This window comes from Capricornis sumatraensis, chromosome X, assembly GCF_032405125.1.
Source record: "Capricornis sumatraensis isolate serow.1 chromosome X, serow.2, whole genome shotgun sequence".
NCBI classification, from domain to species: Eukaryota; Metazoa; Chordata; class Mammalia; order Artiodactyla; family Bovidae; genus Capricornis; species Capricornis sumatraensis.
Genome location: NC_091092.1, coordinates 33,621,075 through 33,647,986, shown reverse-complemented (window position 1 = coordinate 33,647,986; position 26,912 = coordinate 33,621,075). Strand labels below are relative to the sequence as shown.

Sequence of the window (26,912 nt, the reverse complement as noted above, 5' to 3'; positions counted from 1 at the left end):
CCATTAGAAAGATTAAAAGACCATGCTGGGAATATATGGTTCACTAGCTCTAGTTGTTTTGGATGTCAGTTACAACACTACACTTCCAAAGTTTGATATTCAAAATTTTTTCCTAAAATTTTCTGAACCAATAAGTTCTCCCTTTCTACTTCAGTTACTTCGAGTTGACATTGCCACTTACAACCAAGATCCTAATTTATATGCTAACCTTTCCTGCAATCCTAATAGCATTTAGCATGTTTGTTTCTAGTCTGTTCAATGTCTTAATGATTCACTCTGCTAATGTCTTACTCTATTCACAACCCTCTCTCATTGAATCTTGGTAAATAACATTGTCTCCTACTTAACATCGAAAACAGATGTTACAAGACATCACGAATTCCTTCTTTCGTGTTTCAGAGACTAACTCTTCCATCAGTATTCTGGATCTTTACTCGAACTTTCTTTGTATATGATACTGTTATCCCCTCTTTCTGGATTCTTTGTTCTTTCTTGACTTCTGTAATACCATTTTGTCTTCATTCTCCATCTAGTTCTCTAACTATTCAGCATTTTTCCTGAGCACCTTTTCCTACTGGTCTTCCCTGATGGCTCAGACGGTAAAGAATCTGCCTGCAATGCAGAAGACCCGGATTCCGTCCCTGACTTGGGAAGATCCCCTGGAAAAAGAAATGGCTACCCACTCCAGTGTCTTGCCTGGAGAATCCCACGGACAGAGAAGCCTGGTGAGCTGCAGTTCATAGGGTCACAAAGAGTCGGACCCAACTGAGCCACTAACACTTTCACTTTCACCTCTTCCTATCAGCCTTTTAAATGTTTGTATACACTATGGTTTTGTCCATATGTTATTTTTTCTGCATTCTACTCATTATATATGCTCTTCCTCTGTGATCATATCTAATCTTATGTATCATTTAAGCATCAACAACTCCCAAATACATTTTCTAGCACCATTTCTCCAAGTTTATATCTAACTTCATGCTAGATATTTCTACCTAAAAAACCTGCAAAGTCGTGTTCAAATGAGAACACTTTCTCCAAAACTATGCCTTTCTTACTTCCCTACCTTGCTGGTTAGCACTGCTATTCACTGACTTACCAAAGATGGAAACCTTCTCTCTTATCTCTTCTTCATCACCCACATCCAGTCAGTCACCAGGTCCTGCTAATTCTAATTTCTCTCTTATGTATGTCTCCTTTTTCTTTACTCAGAAAGTCAATGCTTATGTTAAGCTCTTCATCATCTCTTCCTCTAGATTACTGCAATGTCTTCCTAACTGGGAACTTTTTAACCTGTCATTTATTTTCCAATATGCCCACTGCATTCCCAACAGAAACCGCAAAAGTTAGGAAATTTCCCCCAAAGTAAAGGAGTGTGCTTAAAGCACACCAAAGTCCACCCTTAAGTCTATACATTTCCCCCTACCAGGCTCATTATAAATGATTTGAAAGTGTACCTTTGAATGTTTCAAAGTTATTTTCATAAGGCTGTAATTAAATAAGTAAAGTAGAAGTCTGTTAGTAGCAATAAGAAGTCACTGAATACTGGTAGCAGCATTAGACAGAGGTAAAACAGTAGAGAAAAAGTTATGGAAATGTAATTTAGAGAAGAATTAAGTTCTCACCTGACTTCCTGTTACAATTTGGATATTGTTAGAGTTCAATCACTTCTTCTGAACCATATCTCCATGTAGACCAAGCCCAATATTATATGATTAGCATATACTGGAAGTCATTGCTGTTCTCTTGTATCTTAACACAGGCATCATCAAGAAATATCACCAGCTTTATTATTTTTATTTCAAATAGATGTGAGTCTTGTCATTTTCTAAGGTCTGTTCTTCAAATGAGGAATTATAAAGAAGAATCTCAAAAATGAGTATTTCAGTTTTAGGAGACTAAGGAGGATCAGACAGGGCAGTGCCAAAAAGAAAATCATCACACAGAGACATTGTTGATTATCCTAGCAAATCTCCCTTTCCATTTTACTTTTCTTCTTTGGTTCAAAGATTCTCTCTGGAGGCAGAAGGGAGGGCTGTACATTTCAAATTATTTTTAGGACTTTGATTAACTGTGCCACAAGACCCCAGGTGACTATTAATATACTAGTAAAGGCAGTTAAAAGAAGACCTAAGGTCATTCAGTGAGTGAATGAAGCAAAATTGAAAGCATGAGTCTTGACCCAGTGATGTGATCTTTCCGGTAGACAATATAGTAAAGGCAATCCAAAAGGGGGCAAATGGGAATAAGGGACACTATCAGCACAAAAGGTTATAAGACAAGGCTGCTCAGCATGGAATTCTGTATTAAAAGAACTTGCCAAGTGAACTTTCAATGCATTCATTCCATCTCAATAAAGCACAATCCTGTTACAACGCAGCCCACGATTATAAGGCTACAGATGTACTGTAGAGAAAATCCTGTGCCTTGAAATACAAAGGCTCAGTAAGACAAAAGCCAAAATAAAAGTTACCAGTCATGCTTCCAAACATCAGCTTTACAAAGGGATACTGCTGTATTTAATTTGTGACTGTGACCAAAAGGAAATTCTGTGAATAGTAAATGTTCCACAAATGCTTGTCCAATTGAATTATCTAATTGGCTAATGTCAATTTTTTAATGTTTAAGGAGCATTTAGGATTATACATTGATCAGCTAGCAAGTACTTCTCATCCAAAGAAAACTGGAAGCTCATGCCATAGTTTACCAAGGTTTTCAAAAGAGGAGACAAACATTTATAAGATTGCTGTTAATTATGTTTCCACTTCTCATGAATTGTTTACTTTTATTATTTACCTATGTCTTGAATGGTATTGAAGCAAGACATGTAAGTCCCTTTGTCAATTGCCAGAACTATAATTCTCCACAATTAATCAGTAAAAAGAGAATTAAGTGTTGCTTCTTTAGAATTAGGAAAAACCTGCTGCTGATAAATTGACTGCATTAAGAAATTAACATACCAGTAAATGATTGATCATTATAATTATCTGAATTTGCATTTCTAGAATTCTACTGAAAGAACTCAAAATAATTCTTCTAAGATATTTTTAGCTACATTCCCCAACTGGATAAAATGCACAAGAGATGTGTTACTTTTTATTATAATTAGAAGTTCAAGCATTGTTTTTTAAGTGTTTACCCCTGGACTTTAAATAAATAAAATAATCCAATGTTTTAAAACACAAACTTCATATCAGATTATACCAGCTAAATTTTTTATCTGCCTTGACATATAAAAGAATAATTTATCAGTATGTCATGAATCACAAAGGATTATAACTCACCCAACTATAGGGCATCTTGATTAAAAAACTGGAAAGAACAGACCATTTCAATAAAAATTATTTGGCAGTTGCAAGCATCTTTATACAGGTGGCCCATGAAAATTTTACTGAAGAGTAAATAAAATAGAGTAAATGCCACCCAAGAAACACCATTCTCAGTCAGAGCTAAAAGCAATTACTTATCTTCGATGATAAATAATAAGTATTGATAATAATAACTAATAATTATTGAGAGCTAACTATGTACCAGACACTCATCCAGTGGGTTTGCCTTAATTCAATAAATATTTATCGGATGCCTAATATGTTCCAGGCAATGTTCTGAGGATTCAAAAGAAATCAAACCAGACAAAAATTTCCTGCTCTCATAGGACTTAATTCTAGTGGAGGAGATAGAAAATAAATGAGTAAAATAAAATGCAGTAAAAACATAAATAAATATGCATTTAATTATTTTATCTTATAGACACATAGTAAGAATAAATATATAAAACATAAATATTAAAAGAGCAAAACAGTATGTCAGATGGTGGTAAGAAAGATGAACATAGTAACTCACTTGGTCTTGGACAGTCTTTGTTTATACTTGTGGTTCCAGTGTGCTTTTTTTTTTTTTCTAGTGTACTCTTTCACTTTCAAAACTGTCCCAGTTTGGACAATAAACTATACAGTCACTACAGTCACCTAAGTGATAAGTACTATGAAAAAACAGCAGAAAAGGAGCATATGTGGGGAAGATTTTAATTTTCAGTAGCATGATCAGGAAATGCCCACTGAGGTGACATTTGAGTGTGGACCTGCATCAGGTGAGAGAGCAAACCTGGGAGGTATTATGGGGGAAAACATTCCAGACAGAGGAAATAGCAACTGCAAAAGCCCTAGGGTAGAAAAATGCCTGTACTGAGAACCATCACACAGGCTAATGTGTTGTTAGGAGGAGGAGTAAACAAGATAGTAGCAGGCGAGGTCACAAATGTAAAGAAAGACCACATTATGTAGACGCTGGTGTTCTGAGTGAGATGGGGAGCTATTGCAGTTTGTGATGGGGTGGGGGATGTGCACATGATATGCCTTAGGTTTTAAAATGATCATTCTGACAATTATATTGAGAATAAATGTAGGGGTACAAGGGCAGAAGCAGGGACATAGGTTAGAAAACTACTGCAAAAATCAATATGAAAAATGAGACTGGCTTAGACCTGGATAGTCACAGAGGAAGTGAAAGAAATTAAGATTCTGAATATATTTTGAAGGTAGAGATGACAAGGTCTCCTGATAAAATAGATGAGGTTAGTGACCACACCAAGGATTTTGATAAGAGGCCCTGGAAAGAGCTGTCATAATCTGAGATAGAGAAGCCAGCTTTTGGAGGGAGGGTTAGGGGTTTGGTTTTGAAGAACATCTCAGTCAGTTTCCTCCAAACAGCAGAACCTGAGACAAGAGATTCTGTTGCCAGGAGTGAACTTTGGGAAGTGATGCCCAAACAGGAATGGAGGATCAGTAATAGTGAAATAGAGGAGTAAGGAAAGTCAACTGAAGGGTGAGATTTTGAGCTGGTCGCAGCTATGGGTAACTGATGCTTACTCTTACTGGAGACCCTCCAAGGAAAAATGCCTGGAAGACCATCTGCTTGAACGTAGAAGAGAGAGGCATTCATGCTTGCCTTCCTGTCTCTCTTAGGTCAGCGGCTGTCCTATATCAACTCTCTCATACTTCCAGGTTTACACATGCTGCAGACTGACTGAGTGGCCACAGGCATCCCACACAGAGGTAGCAGAAATGGCAGGAGATGAGGTATTATTAGTGTACATATGCACACAGCTGGTAGCTGCAGCAACAGCTGGAATAAAAAGGTTGGATGAGAGAATGTGTGGTGGAGAACAAGAGGTGTCTGGTACAGATATGTTAAGTTTGAGATACTTATCAGCCACCCAAGTGGAGATGAAAAATAGCCAGCTGGATATACGAATCTGAATTTGATGGGAAAGTTCCAAACCAGAACTGTGAATTTTTTCCAGCATATAAACAATATTAATATCATGAGACAAAATGACAGGACCAAGGGAATAAGTGTATCAAAGAAAAGGGACAAAGTCTTCAGGCCCCCCAAGATTTCATGATTGGGAAGATGGGGAAGATCCAACAGGGAAGCATAGGATGACTCAGAAGAATATAGATATCCTGAAAACCAACTGAACAGGAAGGAGGCATGATTGATGATGTCAAATGCAGCTGAAAAGTCAAGATGAGAACTAAGAACTGACCACTGAATTTAGCAACGTCGAGGCCTTGGTGATCTTGACAACTGCATTTGCTAAGGACATCAAAGAATTTTAAGGCTTAGACATCAGAAGTATTGGTAACCTAAATGGTGGGCTTCGTGTAGATTATTAGTAGAGAATGAAATGATGCAACGTTCAGACATTGAAAAACACCCGTCGGTAGTCTGCAGATTAATAGACTACTTTAATGAGTTGGAAGGAAGGAGAAAAGAAAAGTCAGATGGTATGAATTTCAAAAGAAGAAAGGCTGTTAAACTGAAGGCAGGAATAAATTGTTTATCAATGAGTACATTACTTGTGCCTCAGTTAATTCAAGTACTTTTAAGAGCATAATGCTAGAAAGAATAAAGTCAAGAATTTGATCTTAATTCTAGATAGCTATTCTGACAAAGAAAGGAACACTGTCGTATGGCCATAGCATACACTACAGTCTTGCACAGGCATACTGGCCTGATGCTAATCACAGTGGATTCCTGACATTAAAGAGCAGAAGGCGCAGGGTGTTTCCCTACATCAAAGTCATACAAATACTTCTAATGGTAGGTAAGGAGCATCATCTTCTATTACAGACTTATTTGAACATCAACTACTATATCTGATGAATGAATTTTGTATATAGTATATTGATTAAGAACATGACCTTTAGTATCCAGCAAACATATGTTCAAGTCTCAACTGGGCCACTTAAAAGATGTGTCATATTGGGAAAGGGAACTTTCTTAAGTCTCAGTTTCATCATCTGCAAACTGGGATTAGAAGTATGTCAAAATGTCATAGGATTGTCTTAAAATTCATGCTTAGCACAGTGTCTGACAAATAATGAACATTAGCTCTCATTATTCTTGAGAATGGGAAAACAGGAGCATTTATTTGCTGAAATATAATTGTCTACTGAGTCCCACCCTGCTGTCTTTGTTAGCCTAGAAGCATTTTTCTGCAGCAGCTTTCAACTTTATTTTAAACTTGAGAACTCACCAGAGACTGATTTCTGTTTTGTTTCAGCTTTTCAGAAGTCACCTATGAAGTTAAGCCTCTTATGTGGATTAAGTCAATGGCAATATTGATTTGGGCTTTTTATGAGCTACCAATTCTAGTTATCATAACCCTTCAAGGAAGAAAGAAAAATCCCCTAGAAGATTAGAAACTCTCCCATTCTCACTCTGAGTAGACTAAATGGTAAACTAATCCAATGGATGCTTAGTTAGGAAGGCCATCAGGATAATAAAGAGCTATATTTCCATTTATTCAAACTACAACATCAATAGAATGTGCCTCCTATATTCTACCAGCAAAGGGAAGTGTTCAGATAAATGTATTCAATTTTTAACAGTTCCTAGGAACTCCCAACATAATAGACACATTAATATGTACAGAGTTTTGAATATATATATGAGTGTGCAATGATAGTAACTGAATGAGATTGGATCATACAACTTTTCAAATGGGTTTGTGGCATGAAGGCAATGAAAGGTGATGAAGAATCCAATAGGCTAAGACTCATCTTCTGTTGAAAGGTCACTAAGATCCCCATCTTTGAGGTCAATGTCATCAGCAAGTATTAGAGGTAGTACATGCTAAACTACTTGGGATAATGTGTAGAGACCTACATACAATGTAACAAAAGCCATGATGCTTCTGGTAGATTATAGCAGAATAAGACTCTTCTAATCTAATTGGTTAATATGCATGACTACAGTACTGAAAAAGATGGATGTTAGAAATTAGATTTTCAGCAATACTTTTTCCTAGCAGCTCAGCTGGTAAAGAATCCGCCTGCAATGTAGGAGACCTGGGTTTGATCTGAGTTGGGAAGATCCCCTGGAGAAGGGAACAGCTACCCACTCTAGTATTCTGACCCTGGAGAATTCCACAGACTGTATAGTCCATAGTCCATGGGGTCACAAAGAGTCAGACATGACTAAGCAACTTTCAGTACTCTTTCAGTTTTTAAAATTTTTATCTGGTGTTAATCATGTTGATTTTAGCAGAGATATTCTCAAGATCTGAAAACCATTCTCTGTCATTCCACAGCAGTTCAATTGGAGATCTTACAGTCACTGTGACAGAACCAAGAAGTTTTTGTTAAACCTGTTTTCACTATTGCTGTTGCTCATCCATATAGTTAAGTTACAAAGCAAATGGATGAGACTCTACAATCTTCAATTAACTCAGACTGACTGGTGTGGCCATAGCATGCACCCTTATTCCCATTCATAAAGTTCTGCTTCATTCATTTTCATGTTATTTCCAGTGACACAATTTCCTAGATCCTAAGAATGGGCAGGAAATGACTATCTGAAAATGATTGTAATTGGCATTCTGTGAGAGGAAGGCACCTGTGAAAAGATTTGACACCTGGGAATAATATTTGTGTCCCAGCAGCTTTCAGAATGATTTATGTATACAATCTCAGTTGATCCTCTGTACCACAGTAAGCAAATATTATCTTCACTTTACATAAGAGAAACAAAACCTTGTAGAAGTTATCTTCTTAAAAGAAAAATTATGTCTTCAGAACTTATCTATGTAGCAAAGTCTACAAGAGTAAAAAAAAAAAGAAAAAAAGACAGAGTCCCTGTCCTCAAGAAGTTCACAGTTTAGCTGGTGAAATAAACAAGTTAATAGTCAATTACAATTAAGAGTGATCGGTGCTTAGGTAGGAATATGTACTGAGTGCTATAGATCAGAGGGGCATCAAGCTGAGACTGCACAGGACCAAGAAAAGCTTTCCAGAGCAGGCAGTATCCAGACAGAGGCCTGAAGGTGGAGCAAGACCTCACCAGGTGAGGAGAGGGGAAGAGCAGGTTTATAACAATACTTGGGCCATAGATGAAAGCTGGTGCAAGTGAACCTAGGGCTCTACCAGCATTTGGAATCAACGGGAAGAACTTTATCAGCTCCAAAAACCATAAAGAAATTAAGGACCAGGCCGGTAGGGTTGGTAAAGTGGTATAGCTGGATGGTATATAACACAAAGAAGCAGAACTTTTGTTTTATTGAGGTTTGCTAGTTTCTAACATAAGGGTTTTAGTGCTGCAGTGGGAACTGAGGTTTGTGGAGTGTGAGAAAGTAAAGAGTAGCCGAGTAGCTCTAAGAAAGTGGCTGAATGAGAAATAGTGGCCTCAGAGGAGAGTCATGTCTGAGGCAGGATGGAAGGTATGCAGAACTGCCCGAGAGGGCTGCAGGGGAAGGGGCGTTCAGAGCTTCATTAGTTCAACACAGTGCATTCATTCTTTAAGGAAACAGATACTAAACATTTACTCTGTAATGATGGTCTGCTAAGCTATTAAGTAAAAGAGCAATTTGAATGTAAATCACTGTTATTCAGTATTCTTTTTCTCTTATACCATCTTGAATAATTCATCACCAAATACATCAAAATCAAGATATGCAACTTTTTAATTCAATTTATAAATATTTGTTCAATGACTGGCTCACTGTGTGTCAAATATTGTACTATATAAAAATGTCCAGTTTCTGGTTAATAACATCTGGTTTTACTCCATAATCTTCAAGGACAGGACAAGGCGGAAAGGGTTTAAAGTTCTCTCCATGGAATTCTGGTAAAAAACGCTTAGTAGTATACATTGTCAAACACTAGAAAATGGTAGAAATTCCTTGATGCCTTCAAAATCAATAATCAATAAATACTTACTGAATGCTTCCTCTGGAAAACAATGAGTACTGAGTTGAACGCTGGTGAGACTTAGGGTATAAAGGATGAATAATTAGAATTGCTGTGCTTACACAGGGAGGAAAAAAAATCAACACATTGCACTACCACAGAAGCCTGGTGATATCACTGAAATAGAATCAAATTTCACAAAACTCATAGAGGGGTAGGTTTAGTGTGGTCCTGCCTGAAGGCATGTTCTCTGAAGGTCCTTGGCAGCCTTGTGATTCAATTTTAAGTGCTTTGAACTTTGGTTCAGAACCTGAGTAATAAAAACTGCTTAATTGGGTTTCTTTTACAGCTTCTATTTTTTTAAGCGTTATTTTAGCAGAAGTTCAAGTGTTCACCAAGAGAACAACTTATGAGAGTTTGTTTCATGTGCTAAAAAGGTAACTTTCTGATGGCACTCCGACATCACATAAGATTACAAATCCATGGTACATATACACAATGGAGTATTACTCAGCCATTAAAAAGAATACATTTGAATCAGTTCTAATGAGGTGGATGAAACTGGAGCCAATTATACAGAATGAAATAAGCCAGAAAGAAAAATACCAATACAGTATACTAATGCATATATATGGAATTTAGAAAGATGGTAACGATAACCCTGTATGCGAGACAGCAAAAGAGACACAGATGTATAGAACAGTCTTTTTGACTCTGTGGGAGAGGGAGAGGATGGGATGATTTGGGAGAATGGCATTGAAACTTGTATAATATCATATAGGAAACGAATCGCCAGTCTAGGTTCGATGCAGGATACAGGATGCTTAGGGCTGGTGCACTGGGATAACCCAGAGAGATGGTATGGGAAGGGAGAAGGGAGGGGGGTTCAGGATTGGGAACACGTGTACACCCGTGGCGGATTCATGTTGATGTATAGCAAAACCAATACAGTATTGTGAAGTAAAATAAAAAGAAAAAAAAGATTACAAATTCAGGAGAACAGCCCTCCAAAGTATTATTAGGAAGGCAGAATTCTAATAACGTGGGCTCCAAACTTTACATTGAAATGTACATTTCAATCTGACAATATTTAAATATGTGCAAATAAGAATTGCAAATCAACCTTCTAGATCATCCTATTAGTACAGTAGAACCACAATTAAAATTCTAAATACTAGGGAGTCTCATTTAATTGAAGTTATCTCTCTCTCCATTCACCACTGGCAGTTGGCATTGATAAACAACACAAAGTCACCTCTGAGCTTTCTGTTTCTTTATTTCTACACTGAGGCCAGTCTTCATTGGCTTTTGCATCCATAGTCTAGTACAATAAAACTGGAAGTAACTGATCAGAGTAACACCCTCCTCATCCACAGAAAGTCACTTACACCAATACCCCAGCTAAATTCAACTCTACAAACTAAGACATGGAAAAAAAGAAAACTCATATATTTTAAACAGCTTTTTGTCAATGAATTTTAGGCTGTTAACTGCAAAAGGTTTTGAACTTACATTTCAACTTTATCTAAACTTATTATTTATGGTATGGCAAAGACTGGAAACCATTCAGACAAAACATCATATACTAAAACTATCAAATACTCTTCTATGAAAAATAAAAGAGATACATAGCAATCAAGGTGGCCAAAATTCAAATTTGAGCCTCTTACAAATTTACCTTACCAGAAGAGAAATGCTAAGTGCAACACATTTAATAAATTCATTTGTTCAGTAATATTCATCAAACACCTATAATTTGTCAAATATTGTTCTATGCTCTAAAGTTAATTCCAAAAGCATGGTGGCAGAAAAGATAGCATAGCCAGCCCAATTGTGTTTTTAAGTCAAATATCCATACATCTGATAGATTCCATAGCCCACTGACCAGATATACTGACCCCACCAATCACAGTGTGGTTTGGAGAGAACATGCTGACTGACAGACCCGGCAGTGGGGTGGATACAGGAGAAATCAGCTATATTGTTCTCTATGTAAGAGGTATGAATGAGGGAAACGATTCAGGAATGTAGCTTGCCAGCCACTAACACTTGTCGAGCATACTTGGAGCTTAGGGCATTTGGAGTGGGAAATTATGGGAAAAATAGGAGGCATAAGTGTCCAGGTATGAATTTTAGATGCTACTCCATATAGCTTCTCTTCTGTTTTTGCCTCTCCATTTTTATACATAAGTATGTCTTATTTAAGAAAATGCAATCAATAGGAAAAAAATTAGAGAGCCATTCCATTAAAAATTAATCTACCTCATTATTTCTTTAAATTACACATATAAATTATATAAATATAAAACTATAAATTATGTTATGTACATATAAATAATGATCACAAAATATAATATAAACATGTGTATTTATACATAGAAAACGTATAACAACATTATATATTTCCTGTGACTCTCATTCTTCAACACTACAGATAACTTTTTTCCAATTAGTGAAGGTGATTTTGTACCCTATTTATTGATACACTTGATATCAATACAATATCTTAGACATTTTAGCATTAGCCTACTTGCATGTCAATGTGATAATTTTTTAAAGTGTTCTCAAAACTCTGGACTTGAACCATTACCAAGGAGACATAATTGGACTTTAGTAGTGAAACCTTGTAAATGTCTTAGTTGAGGGTAGAGAAATGAATCTTACCTTAAACCTTTAAACTCTAGGAAAGGTTTGGGTGTGTCCTTATTAAATTCTTTTTATTTTTTTCCTGTGAGCTCATTTCTAACTTCTTCCATGATATAAAAAGACACAAAGGGTCATTTGCTCAAACAGTTAAAGACTCAAGAGTAATAAAATTAAATACTTCATATGTTACAGGAATGACTGGCACCAAAATAGCACTGCATATGGTCCAGTTTATACTGACAGGACAGCAGAATTCTCAGCTTTTAGCATAAAATGCTTCAAATGAGAATATTTCCAAGGTTCAAGGGGATTCAAGATTTCTCCTCTGTCACCTCTAGACCCTTTCAGAATTATAATGAGCAAGAAAAGTGCCAAAAATAAATAGAACTTATTTGTATATGGAGCTAGTTCTGTATCACAGATGACCAAAAAAGCAGAAAAACCATTTTCTGACAGGATGGTTTCCTGACAGGACATGTTGGCATTACCTCACAGTCATTCCTTTGCAGATATTTAAAACCGCTTTTGCTGTTCACATAAATATAAAGCTACATTTTGAAATGCCAATTCTGAAATCTTGTTCAAATCTTTGTAATAAAAGAGAATCAACATGTAAGATGGATACTGTCTCAATCAATTCTATGGACTTTTCAAGATGCCATGGCTTTCCTTTTAGGTATTGAAACAAATCCATGCCCCTTCACTTCACTTTTTAGGTTTAGCAACTGCTTTCTTCTACATTTCAACAAGCTCCCTTTTTCATCAATCTTCAGTACTCTCTCTGCTTCAGCCAACTTATCCATCATGTTTGTCATTCAAATGGTCTGACTTACCCATGTCTGGCCTTTGAGCTAACCATATAATAAATGGGCCCTAAAGAGTTAAAAAGGAAAAGAACAAAGCTTTTTTTTCCGATTTTCACCACCCTGGGATATATATCCCCTTTGAGTTTGCCCTGTAGCTGAAGCAATTCAAACAGAGGAACCAAATTATGTACCTAAAAAGAGGACAGTTGCTTTGTTTCCCAGGGCATAGTCATCTCTGTGACACTCAGCCAGGAAGCCAGTCTTTCACTTCTGAAATTATGTAGATCCACAAAGGAAAATACATAATTCCACAGTGTAAAGAGTTATTTATGAAGAAAACTCCTGAATTATTCTTCATACTGTGGTGTAGGTTTTGATCTAGATTGAGGAAGAAGCATTAAAGGGTTAAACATAGTACTAAGCAAAGTGAGCTCAGGGATAGATAGTTGAAATGGATGAGTGTGCAGAGGTAAGAGAGATTTTCAGACTGAGAGCAAAAGGCCATGCAGCCTCAAAAGCTGCAAGGCTGAAGTGGGAAACTGACCGAGCTATTCCTGGATAAAGAGTGTCCATAGATAAGAGAGACTGGTCAAAGGTAAAACCACACTGTGTAATATGTCTATAATTAGTGTAACTATATATTGTTTTATGAAGTTATTTTAAGAATCTATATAGAGAATCTATACAGACAATTTGCTGTATAGATTAAAACCTGTATAGAGAATTATATAGGGTTATTATGAAATATAACCCTTCATGGGAAATAGATGGGGAAACAGTGGAAACAGTGTCAGACTTTATTTTGGGGGGCTCCAAAATCACTGCAGATGGTGACTGCAGCCATGAAATTAAAAGACGCTTACTCCTTGGAAGGAAAGTTATGACCAAACTAGATAGCATATTAAAAAGCAGAGACATTACTTTGCCAGCAAAGGTCCGTCTAGTCAAGGCTATGGTTTTCCCAGTGGTCATGTATGGATGTGAGAGTTGGACTGTGAAGAAGGCTGAGTGCTGAAGAATTGATCCTTTTGAACTGTGGTGTTGGAGAAGACTCTTGAGAGTCCCTTGGACTGCAAGGAGATCCAACCAGTCCATTCTAAAGGAGATCAGCCCTGGGTGTTCTTTGGAAGGAATGATGCTAAAGCTGAAACTCCAGTACTTTGGCCACCTCATGTGAAGAGTTGACTCATTGGAAAAGACTCTGATGCTGGGAGAGATTGGGGGCAGGAGGAGAAGGGGACAACAGAGGATGAGATGGCTGGATGGCGTCACTCACTCGATGGACGTGAGTCTGAGTGAACTCCGGGAGTTGGTGATGGACAGGGAGCCCTGGCGTGCTGCGATTCACGGGGTCGCAGAGTCGGACACGACTGAGTGACTGAACTGAACTGACTGAAGCGAATCCTACCATTTGATAATATCTTGGTATCTAGGAGATGATGAATTGTGACTGATTGTGGCTACGTGTGTGTGTGTGTGTGTGTGTGTGTGTGTGTGTGTGTGTGTGATTAGTCATTCAGTTGTGTCTGACTTTGTGATTCTGAGGGCTATAGCACAGCAGGCTCCTCTGTCCATGAGAGTTCCTGGGCAGGAATGCTGGAGTGGGTTGCCATTTCCTCTTCCAGGGGATCTTCCCGACCCAGGAATAGGACCCTCATCTCCTGCATTGGCAGGCTGATTCTTTACCACCAAGCCACCTGGAGAGATGTGGCTACCTACACTCATAGCTTAATGAGGAGGAGTAAAGGGGAGTTTTACAGAAATGAGGACTTCTGAAGGATGCATGAAGGTGCAATTTCTATAGTGCATCGCTGTAAATAGCCTTCCTCCATTTTTGCAACTATTTGGCTCCCTTCCCTTCTCTGAAGTCAGGTTCCAAACTTACGTGTACAATATGTATTTTTGTACACATCAGCCTAACTTGAAATCATCTGTATGTAGAGGTGTGTTATATAAATGTCTATATAAGGAAATATCATCTCCCTTGTCAGAAACAAAATGCAGACCATCTGTGGATTTAACACTAGGTAGAAAACTTCCCAGTTAATGATGAACACAGTAAATCAAGGTGACTCAGTGCCAAGGGAAGGTGAAATTCAGGGGCTGAGCCTTCCACCTTCAAAAGCTTTTCCTTGTAGCTTCTACTTTTAGTACTAAATCGTGTAAGATCTACGCTGCATTAGCTAGGGGGACATGAAATTCCCTTAGCAGAGAATCTTAACCCATGTTCCACAGATACAGAAGGACTTCAAGCTTCCTGAAACCCTTGAAATACATGGCTGATATAGTATGCATGTGCATTTTTTTTTTCTGAAAAAAGATTCAGAGCTTTGATCAGATTCTCAAAGCATTTAGTAGTCCTCTGCCCCTCTGTCCTCTATTGTGAAGAGCCATCACTCCGGGCATTAGGAGATGTTGATGGATTTTCAGAAGAATGGTATGATCTGATTTGTGTTTGCAGAGATCACTGCTAACAATATGAAGGAGCGTCTAGAGTTCCCTTTTCATTAGAAGAAGAAATTATAACATATAAAGTAAATATCCTATCTCCCTCAGATATATTACAGAGTGGTGTCCCCCCAAATAAAGAATTTCCAACTTCAGTTTGGCACTCAATACTACTTGGAAATCAATTTTGCAAATGAGAACAAATATTTAAAGCATGGAGTACAGTGTGGATATCATGTACCAGAGCCACATCTAATAGTGTAGATGGAAGAACACAGGCTTTAATCAGTCATGAATTCATATTTTAGCTCTGCTATTTACTCAAGCTATGTACTTCTATAATACAGGGGTCATGATGCTTATCTCCACATCACAGGGTTATGAGAAGGACTAAAGAGAAGCGATAAGTGAACCCACTCAGCAGATTACTTGACATGTTGTTTAGTCGCTCAGTCATGTCCGACTCTTTGACAACCCTATTGTGTGACCTCTTGAGCAGCCCGCCAAGCTCCTCTGTCCATGAGATTTCCCAGGCAAGAATATTAGAGTGGGTTGCCAGTCCCTTCTCCAGGGGATCTTCCCTACTCAGGGATCGAACCTGGGTCTCCTACATTGGCAGGTGGATTCTTTACTATCTGAGCCACCTGGGAAGCCCACTTGGCATATAATGGTCAATAATATTAATTGTCATTAATATTTCCACATCTCCATCTTCAGTCCTGCCTCACCTGAGCTGAAGATATGTATGTACACTCCATCTTGGCCAGGTTGAAAACCTCCCTTGTTACTCATATAAAGCTCTTGACTTGATGCCCACTTTCAGCAGACAGCCCTCTCTCTCCTTTATCCAAGACATGAAATTCAATGCTTGCCACTCCATTTTGGAATTTACCTCCTGTCTGAGAGGAAGCACTGAACTCTTTCAAAGCCTTTCCCTCTACCTGAGATTCTGAAATACTCCCCAACAGAGCCTTATTCCAAACACTACATTCATTTGTACTCACTCTTCAAGTCCTTGCGATTTGGTGTCATTCTCTAAGATTAGTGGAACTGTTTATCATCTTAAATGCATATTGTACAATGGAATCTTCTCAGGGATTTTTTTAACGCCTGGGTCCCACCACTAAAAATTCGGATTTAATTGGTCTGAGGAGCAGTGTTGGCACTGGGATTTGTAAAACCCCAGGTAATTTTAATGTCCAACTAAGGTAGAGAATCTCTGGTCCAAAGCCAGCAATGACCTTCTAAAGGTTTTTTTTTTTTTTTTTTTTTTGCTTTTTCTCGATCTTCATTCTACTTGGTGATTCTGAAGTCTTTGACTGTTTAGTCACCTCTTCCCATTGGAAAGCCTCTCCCCTTCCCTTTGATTCTTCTCTGACATCAAAACCAGCCTTTATCTTCTACCCATTATTTTAAATTCATAGGTCTCTTGGGGTATTATATTTGGCATTCTTTATTTCTGACTGTACATCTTCTCACTGGATGATCTTTTCTACTCTTGCTACTTCAGGAACCACCTATCTCTAGATGATTACACACACACACACACACCCAGATACCATTTCCTTGAACTCGAGATCTAAATTAGGAGCTATGTCTGCATACAGTGACAGCAGTGGGACCTAATGTCAGATTTCCTGGGTTTCAATATCCCAGTCCTATTACTTAATCGCTCTGTAATACTGGGCAAGTTATTTAGTATCTCTGATTCTCACTTTACTCATCTGTAAAATAGGGATAATAATGATCCAAACCTCATAGCATGTTAGGAAGATTAAATAACACAATCCATCGAAAGTACCTTACTCAGTGCCTGGTGCTTAATAAATGTTAGATGTTTCACTTATAATCATCCTTATCATTCCACAAGCAGAATACACGGTTCTAGACTCTCATAGAACTTTACATATACCACTTTTGTAACATTAATCATATAGCAGTACTGTGAAGTGAAGTGAAGCAGCTCAGTCGTGTCCGACTCTTTGCGATCCTATGGACTGTAGCCTTCCAGGCTCCTCTGTCCATGAGATTTTCCAGCCAAGAGTACTGGAGTGGGTTGCCATTTTGCTAGTTTATATCTGCCTTCCTAAATGTCCTCTGAATTCTTTGAGGGGAAAGATTGCTTTTCGTTCATCTGTATCTTCAGAGTTTAACTTGGCAGAACTTGGCACAGATAAGCAGACCACAGATAGGAAATAGGTTTCATCTCCCTTGCCAACTCTAATTGATTGACAATGTTTGCACAGAATAACGTGTAGATAAGGATGTGAGGCCACAGTTGGGCTCAGCAGGAAAGAGTTCCACGATTTGATTAGGGATGTTTGCTGAGCTACAGGTAGAGGGTACAGTGCATAAATGCCTTGGATATTTCATAGCAGTTTTAGATGCTACATAAATAACCATTAATCGATTAACTTTTCATAAACAAATAATACTAGCTGAAAGACATGAACCAGTTGAAGTTGTTGCTAAATAATTTAGTTTTAGCTAAATAATATAGTTAACTTAGCTAAATAATGTAGTTTAAAATTTGGGCAGTCACTATAGATTTTTATGCTAGAAACTTGTGACAACTAGAAGCATAACATGCTTACAGCAGGAAATTCATCACAGGTGATCAAATGTGGTTGAAATTTTCATTTTACAGGCCTTGCTACATTATATTACACCTGCCATCTGTGATATTTCCCATATAAATACAGATTTGGAGACTGAATTCTTTCAAGATTTTTGTGGGAACTGTTATCCAAACTGTTTAGATATAAGCCAACAATAGTTTATACTACTGATAAGTGCTTGAAATTAGAGTCAAGATGTGCTTTTCAAATCTGGGCTTCTGTCTACGCCTTGAACCCACAAGTGGCAATACTGTTTGAGCAGCTTCTGTTGTGGGATGAAGTAGCTTATTACTCAGGGTCAATGAGGAGGAAAATAATAATCATCTGTGCCCATTTATTTCAAGATGAACTTCATTCACCTAGCAAAGTACCTGGAACACTTGACACTAAATGAATGTTTAATGCATAAATGAGTAAATGAAAAAATGGATGGAGGGATGGATGGATGGTTGGAGGGATGGATGGAGGGAGGGATGGATGGATAGATGGGAGGATAGGTGGATGGAAGGATGACAGATTAGCTTTGTTTCCGTGTAATTTTGGTAAATTCAGATTGGCAATTTTACTTTTTCTCCACCAGATGGCGATAATGTGAGATTTAGGTTTAGGTTGCAATACAGAAAGCAGAAAAACAAATAAAAACCATATTAGGAGAAAGAGAAGCCACAAAAGAGAGGTTAAGAAGGAAGAAATGAAATGTTTGTGTCAGATGCAGTTCTCAAGATTCTATGATCCCGTGGGATTTGTAACAGCTCTTCCTCATACTATTTGTTATACATGGGTGACTTTCATTCATAATCACTTTTCAGTAAAGCAGCTATATTCAAAACCAATCTTACTTATTATAAAAATCATAGGGTAATTCTCATAACTAAAATTATTATCTTTGATTTATATATCCACATATTTTCATTCATTGTATAATCATTTCTTAGTTAATTGATGCCTCACTTGGAAGTGAGGCTGCTTGGGAACAACTGCTAGCCTGTGTGCCTCCAGGAAATGTACCCCAGCTATTAGACCTGCCAAAAATCATATAAAATAAGCTTGCCTAAGGCTCATTCATCCTATTAGCAAAGAATTGTGTGTAATATTAGATTAGTGTCCATCTCTTAATTAGAAAGCTTTTGGAAAATAAGAAAACTGGTTTTAAAATCCAGTGCTCTGTGTACATAGTGGGGGTGGGGATGGATTCTGCGTTTTCGGCAAATAAAGATAAGAATATGAAGATTTAAAATAGGATCAAGTATTTCTTCTTATTAATATTTCCCCAAGCAAGTCCTGAATTGAATGACACAGTAAGTTCCCTAAAAAGTGAAAAATAAAACAAGACTCAGAAATATTTCATTATAAATATTGAGTATGATATAGCATATCATTTGCCCCTTACTAAAGAAAATCAGAACACAAAGGCTTTTCAAACCTCCTTGTAAAACCTTGGTCACTGAACACAAAAGAAGCTGAAAAGGATTTTAGGGAAGCAAATGAAAGGAAACTAACAATTACTGAGTTCCTAAACACTTTCACATTTATGATGACAATTAATCCTCACAAACACCTCATGATGTACATATGGGAGGCAGTGTAGCACAGTGAACAGTGGAAACTTTGGAGTCATAGACTTGATTTCCAATGCCAACTCTTAACTACTTCTTGGCTGTAAAAACCGGCAAGTTATTTCTCTCCGAGCCTGTTACCTCATTGGTAAACTGGAGATAACATCTCATCTCATAAGGCATTCATGACGAGTAAATTTAAGTATCCAGTAGAGCCCTGGAACACAGCAGGTACTATTCAAGTTTTCTTTTATTCTTATTGCTACTTTTATTTTTTCTATTGCGATTATGATATTGATGACGATGAAGTCAACTCTGCGGTCAACTTTATAGGCTCAGAATGCTGAGGTAACTTGCTTAAGGCTGCACAGTTAGTGAGCTTAAAAGGCATCTAGCACAGCATCTGATACTATAGCTGGTGCCCAGTCAAACTTATGTTAACTTTCTTCTTTCCTATCTTAAAACTCAATGATTTTCTAAGAATTTTATTCCTTAAAAATAATGAGTCAGGTTACCTCTAGCTAGTTTGATGCAAGATGCTACCATATATTTGCAAAAATCAAGAACATTTTCTTATACATAAAGGTATACATGGACCAAAATAACACAGAGGATTCCAGACTTTACAAAAAAAAGACAATCAGGGACCCACAGTTTTGCCTGGTGTAGGTTAATTCATTTCTCCCCTAATGAGACACATATGTTCCCTCCTGGGTGTCTCTAAAGATCATGAAGTCAGTGACAAGAAGACCCTAACTTTCTAAACTCTCACTTCCTAGATCTTTATACTTGACATAAGTCAATACAGCAAATGATGGTGCTAGTTAAAATAGGTCAAAAACATGTTTATTTCAGTTCATGGATGATAGATTCAGGGTTTGGTCCTTATTTTTTTTCAGGTCTCACTCTAAACATTCTCCCTGGGTAATCTCATCCATCTCCAGGCATCTCCTATGATATAAGATATCAGTGAACTCAAGTCTATTTATTTCAACAGTCCAGATCTTTCCTGAAGTCTAGACACACGTTAACAACTGCTTGGCAGGAAAATCCACCTGGATGTCACCCAAGCAACTTCAACCTAACATGTTCAGAAAGAAACTCATTCCCTTTCAAACCCACTCCTCCTATTTTTCTTCTCTTGGTAAATGGATCACCATCCTCCCAGTTTTCTGACTTGAAATTCAGAATAATCTTTGACTCTGTTATCTCTTTCAAACTCGACAAGTAATCAATTACTAAGGCTTATCAGTTCTACCACACTAATACCTCTTGAATATGTTTCTTCACCTCTACTGATACAGCCAGAGTTTAGACATTCATCACCATCCTTAGCCTGGGCTAATTCAGTGGCTTCATAGATGGTCTCCCTGCATCGAATTTCCCCCAATTGCAATCAATCTTCTACACTGCTGCTTACACATCTACAATACTCTGCTACACTTCTCATCCGAAAAATTATAAGTCATCAGGAAATTCTCTATCACTTAAAAGCTTTTTTAAAAAATGTGGAAAGGAAAAAATGGAACTCCCAACTTGGGCATGGAAGACTTTTTGTGACCTGACGCCAATGCACCAATTTTCATATTGAAATTTTCATCATGCTAAGCCTTTTCACAGTTTTATGCTTTTGCACCTGCTAACCTACCCTCTGGGCTTCCCTGATAGCTCAGTTGGTAAAGAATCTGCCTGCAATGCAGGAAACCTGAAATCGATTCCTGGGTGGGGAAGATCCACTGGAAAAGAATCTGCCCTCTTGGAATGTCCTTTTCCTGAGTGAGGGAGTGTGTGTGTGTGTGTGTGTGTGTGTGTGTGTGTGTGTGTGTATAGTCACTCAGTCATGTCCAACTCTTTGTGACCCCATGGACTGTAACCCACCAGGTTCCTCTGTCCATTGGATTTCCCAGGCAAGAATACTGGAGTAGGTTGCCATTTCTTCCTCCAGGGGATCTTCCCCATCCAAGGATCGAACCTGCATCTCCCGTGTTAGCAGGCTAATTCTTACCATCATACCACCTGGGAAGCCCTCGTCCTTTTCCTGGTAAACTCTTATTCAAATGTGAAAAAAATTGATCAAATATCACTTTTCTATGGATCTTGATTCACCCATGTACTTCCATAGCACTTTATTTATCTGTAAATGCACCTGCTACATTTAAGTGTAATGATTTGTCAGATGTCTATTTTCTCCACAACATTATGGGTTTCCTACAAGCAGAAACTATCATGGTCATCTACATCCCAACCATCTGACTGGAAGCCTGACACATAGCAAGTGCTCAATAAAAGCTTATTGAATAATAATAGGCTATTAAAGAGAAATTAGGATGACATTTTAGAAGACAAACTTTCTCTCATCTCAAAATTTATTTTGAGCACAATGCATGCAGACAAAATCTGGCTAGGTCTTTATACTGACTCAATATAAAATCACTTATATTTTTAGAACAAACTGTCACTAGAAGTGCATTCTTATTTAAATTCAGAACATTAGGTCAAGCACACTATACACTGATTCTATAAGCCACAACTCACAATTATGAGTTCATATTCTGTAAAGACAATCTTATAGAGAAACACTGATGTAATTACACATTGCTTAAAGTATAATAGAGCCAAAAAATTCCCATATGAAAATATTTCCCAATGTCCAGTTATGCAGAAGAAAAAGAATACTCATAACAAAGTTGCAGTCTTCAGCAGACTAAATAGGGAAGACTAAAATGAAGTTCTTGAAAACACAGATAAAAAACTTTTACCAAGTATGTTAAGAGCTAAAACATTAGTGCTTTTTTGCATTTCTTTTTCTTGGGGATGGTCTTGCTCCCTGTCTCCTGTACAATGTCACAAACCTCCGTCCATAGAGTGTCCCTTGGACTGCAAGAAGGTCCAACCAGTCCATCCTAAAGGAAATCAGTCCTGAATATTCATTGGAAGGACTGATGTTGAAGCTGAAACTCCAATACATTGGCCACCTGATGCGAAGAGCTGACCCATTTGAAAAGACCCTGATGCTGGGAAAGATTAAAGGCAGGAGGAGAAGGGGATGACAAAGGATGAGATGGTTGAATGGCATCACTGACTCAATGGACATGAGTTTGAGTAAACTCCGGGAGTTGGTGATGGACAGGGAGCCCTGGCGTGCTGCAGTCCATGGGGTCGCAGAGTCGGACATGACTGAGCGACTGAACTGAACTGAAAACATTAGTAACATAGTTAAAATAAATATTTAGTGTATATCTAAATGTTGGTATGAATATCTCAAATTTTGGCTCAATTTAAAATTTTTCTAATGTAAGATTCCAATAAAGCAATTTTCATTTGTATGAATTTTACATGGTCTGTGGTGGTCCCTGAGAATTTGCATTTCTAACAAGTCAGTAGGTGATTCTGCTGCTGGTGGACCAGGGTCCATGCTTTGAGAACCATTGATCTAGATAACCAAATCATTTTTTAAAAAAATCTCCACACAGACTTATTGTTTCTTTTAAAAAAAGTAATCAGTACCAACATCAGTATCTCTTTTTTTTTTCTTCTATGAAGTGAAAATGGGGTCTAATACCACTTCTCTATCATCTGAAAAGAAATAAGGAAATCATATTTCTATCTACCTGTTGTCTACTTATTAGAAACTATCTTGTCAATCCACAATTGAGAAATTAGGTTGTCCAAAGGATATGCCCCACATCATGGCTGTGGTAGAGAGGGTTCCAACCAATTCTTACCTTCCCTTTGGACTGTGCTGCACAAGGTTTCAGCATTCTGTCGACAAACTTTCTGGACCTTTGCTTGGTAGTCTCCACTAACCTTTTTACAGCTCTTTTAGATGCTGAAGATTTATTTGAGACTTTCGTCCCACATAGGCAATGGCTTGAAAAGCACTTAGCTGTTTACTTTTCATCTTACTATAAATTATTTATCTTTCAGTCTGTAAATGGCTATTTGTAGGATTAAGCAAATTTTGAATGCTCTGATAAGAGGATTGCTGCATGCAAACTCATGCATAATCCGTAAAAAGCACATGTAATCTACAACCACAGTTAGGACTGGCACATGAAACAGATTCACTAAGCATATGTAAGAAGTACGAATTGTTAACCAATTAACATCAGCAAATTTGTTTCCAAAACATAAGTTTATGCACACAACCCATTCCCTAGTGAGAAATCATATATAGCTATAAAAATCCAATAAAAACATACCTTGGGTAGATTTCTCGACTTCTTTCCTCGTCCTACTCTGGCTATTGTAATTCATCCTCAGCTCTTGGTTATATTCATGCAGAGTTTCTCTGGAGTTGTATGACTGTCTTGGTTTTCTTCCATCTTCACTCTCATCGGAAGAACTGGTATAAGCTAGGTCCATTTCATGCTTGACTTTTGACAGAGGCTGGTAGGGTTTGCAGTCTGTTTGCTCCATCTCTGATGAAGCAAGCTCAGTTTCATGAAAAAAGGAAGAGGAACTCCTTTAGTGTAAGCAGTCCTGAAAAAGGGATGGAAAAACACAAGCTTGCTTAGATTTGTCCTTTTGCAAGAAAATGCATCTGGCAGATTCACAATTGGTCCTGATAATACTATCAAAGGAGGGGAGCCAAAGACAAACTGTACGACATGAAACTAGCCTGGGGCAATAATAACACTATGTTCCATGCATACTTCATCAAGCATTTAGGATTAAGCTGGAGGTAGCAGTATCAGAAAATACTTAAGGTTAAAAAGAGACAGCCTTCAAAAATATTTGTAACAGAATGCAAATAAAGGACTGTGTTGTTCTATGGTGTGTGCATGTTTTTAATGTTAAAGTCTGCGGTCAGATTTAAAAAAAAAATTATAAGATTTTAAAGTGGCCAGAAGTACAAATATTAACCCAGCACATCCTACATTTGAAATGAAAACTGGTAAGAGAACTACATTCAGAAAAAAACACGTTCTTGCCTCTGGTTTAATATTGCATTTAAGAAAGGGGCTCCGAGGAAGAGAATGAATCTGAGTTAGAGAGGCTCATGAAATAAAGTGTCCTTAAGGGGGACTGAGCTCTCTGTGTTCATATTGTGGCTTCTGCGCCTCGGGCTTGCAGAGCATTTTTAATGAGTTAGGTGGTGGTAAATTTTTGTTCTTCATAGTACCGAGAGGATATAAACAGCACTTCTAGTGAGTATACTGGTGTAGAAACAGCAGGATCTAAATCGGGTTTAGAAATAGAAACTTAAAACTTCATGATAAATCACTGAAAGAAATCCCCTTCCCCACAGAACGCTGAGCTAGGAGTCATAAGGCTCTTAAGACCAGTAGAGGCATTATCCCCCTTACTGAGCACAGAGCGGTTTGAGAAGCTCAAACACCATCTGAGATGCCAAAGCCTTCTGAAAAGTTTTAAGTCCTGTAAACATGTGCTTATTTTCATTCTATATATTATTTTATCATCATTTTCCTGCACTGTTGCAACTTTGCAACTTGGCCCTTTCATACAATGTTAAAGAAACTTAGCTTGAAACCAAACAAGGCCATGATTTTATTTTGCAGTGAAAATGACTCCCTGATTTTTCTTCAGCTCTTCACCATATGCATTTTCAAAGAAATCTACTGACATCTGGATGGTGGCTATTTTGTCACGTACAGTATCTCACTTTTGGGAATTTCTATCACATGTATAGCAAAAAGAACATTGAAATCACTCTGTAAAGCTGATAGATTGATGAGCATTCAAAGGTACACAATGTTTCATAGCATGAACGGTTTCACTAGTTGAGGCCTTAACCACATATTAAGATCCTTGAAGGCAGACTCTGAGTCTTATGCATCTTTATATACCCCATACCACTTAGCACTACTCTAGGCACAAACATAGTAAAAACTATTTAACTCCTGAACCTACAAATTCCATAAGTGGTCTATGGAGGCACCTTGTTTGCTTGAATTGATATCAGAGCTGAGCATCCTTGGAGAGAAAGCAGATAAATGAATATATACTGGTGATTCAGCAACAATCTAAGTTCATGCCTTCTTACATACTGAATCTAAAATCCTCAATTCACAGCTCCAGCCTAGGTCTCTTCCCTGTGCCACAGACTTGAGTATCCAACTGCTTTCTCAATGTATCTACTTAGATATCTAAAAGGTATCTCAAATGTACTGAGTTCAAAATTGAGCTCCTGATTCCCACCCCTTCCCCACACGTTCTTTCATAGTCTTCTCTTTCTTGGTAAAAGGCAACTTCATTATTTTGTTTGCTCAAGCCACAGACTCTGAAGTCATGCTTGATTCCCATCTTTCACATTCCACATACAATCCATCAGTTCATCCTGTTGGTACTACCTTTGAAATATATCCAGAATCCAAAGGCATCCTCTACTTCCCCAATACCACACCAGAATTATTGCCAAAGCCTCCTAATTGATCCCCTGGTTTACACCATTGCTCTGTTATAGCATATTCCTCACACTCCAGCCAGAATGAAGCTTTTAAATCTAAGTCATATCATCTCCTTTGGCTCAAAAGCATTATTGGCACCTTCAGTTCAGTTTAGTCGCTCAGTCATGTCCTTTAAAATAAAAGCTGAAATTCTTACAATGACCTAGGTGGACTCCTACAATGTCCACCTCTCCCCACCCTCACCTCTCCAAACTCATCCTCTGATATTTCTTCCTCTGTCACCCACTCCAGATGTACTGGGTTGGCCAAAAAGCTTGTTTGGGTTTTCATAAGGTGTTATGGAAAAACCCAAATGAAGTTTTTAGCCAACCCGATATTAGCCTCCTTGCTGTTTCTGAAAATACCAGGCACAATTCCACCTCAGGGCCTTTGCAACCTCTCATTGTAAACCACTAAAAAATGTCATTTCTCGTCCTCCTTCCTGTCTTTCATAGAACTTGTCACTAAATGGTATACTGTATATTTTATTTGTTTATTGTCTGCCACATGTCTCTCCGATCGAAAATATAACCTCCATGAAAGTGGATATTTTTATCTGTTCTATTCATTTCTATATTCCTAAAATGAGCACAGTGCCTTGCATATAGTACACATTTGATCAATATCTGCTAAATGATTTAAACAAACCAATGTCAAGACTTACAGAAGGGGCTAGAGAAAATGTAGAAATGAACAGGCCATAGTCTCTGCACCCAAGGAACTCACAGTTGTAATATAAGTGATAACAAACAACTCTACTGCAAAGTAGAATAGAATAACTCACAAAAAAACAAACCAAAGTACTATCTAAGCATTAAACATGAAGGTATTGGGAAAGGACTGCTTATTTGTTCACCACCACCACCATCATTACAACCACTGAAATTCCAATGAGCATCTAAGGGCAATTTTAATCTCTTTCTTTTCAAGTTCCCATAGCATGTTCTTCAGAAGGTAGGCAGTTGTCTGGATTTTAGGCCTTGAAAGTGAAAGTGAAAATGTTAGTTGCTCAGTCATGTCTGACTCTTTGCTGCTCCATGGACTGTAGTCTGCCAGGTTCCTCTGCCCATGGAATTTTCTAGGCAAGAATACTGAAGTGGGTTGCTGTTCCCTTCTCCAGGGGATCTTCCTGATCAAATCCTGGGTCTTCTGCTTTACAGGCAGATTCCTTACTGTCTGAGCCACCAGAGAAGCCCCTTGATTTAGCTACAAACAGCACACGGTGAGAAATGTAACA

At 37.8% G+C, this 26,912-nt stretch overlaps 1 protein-coding gene across 3 annotated transcripts in view; it reads right to left on the bottom strand.

Annotated features, from left to right (window-relative positions):
* Nucleotides 1–23,684, bottom strand: part of TENM1 (teneurin transmembrane protein 1) — a 624,193-nt gene extending 600,509 nt beyond the window's left edge. For all 3 annotated transcript variants that reach the window (XM_068962599.1, XM_068962601.1, XM_068962600.1), the window contains exon 1: nt 23,468–23,684. In XM_068962599.1, the coding sequence (XP_068818700.1) occupies nt 23,468–23,684 (217 nt within the window). The remainder of the gene's footprint in view (nt 1–23,467) is intronic.
* Between the last annotated feature and the right edge of the window lie 3,228 nt (nt 23,685–26,912).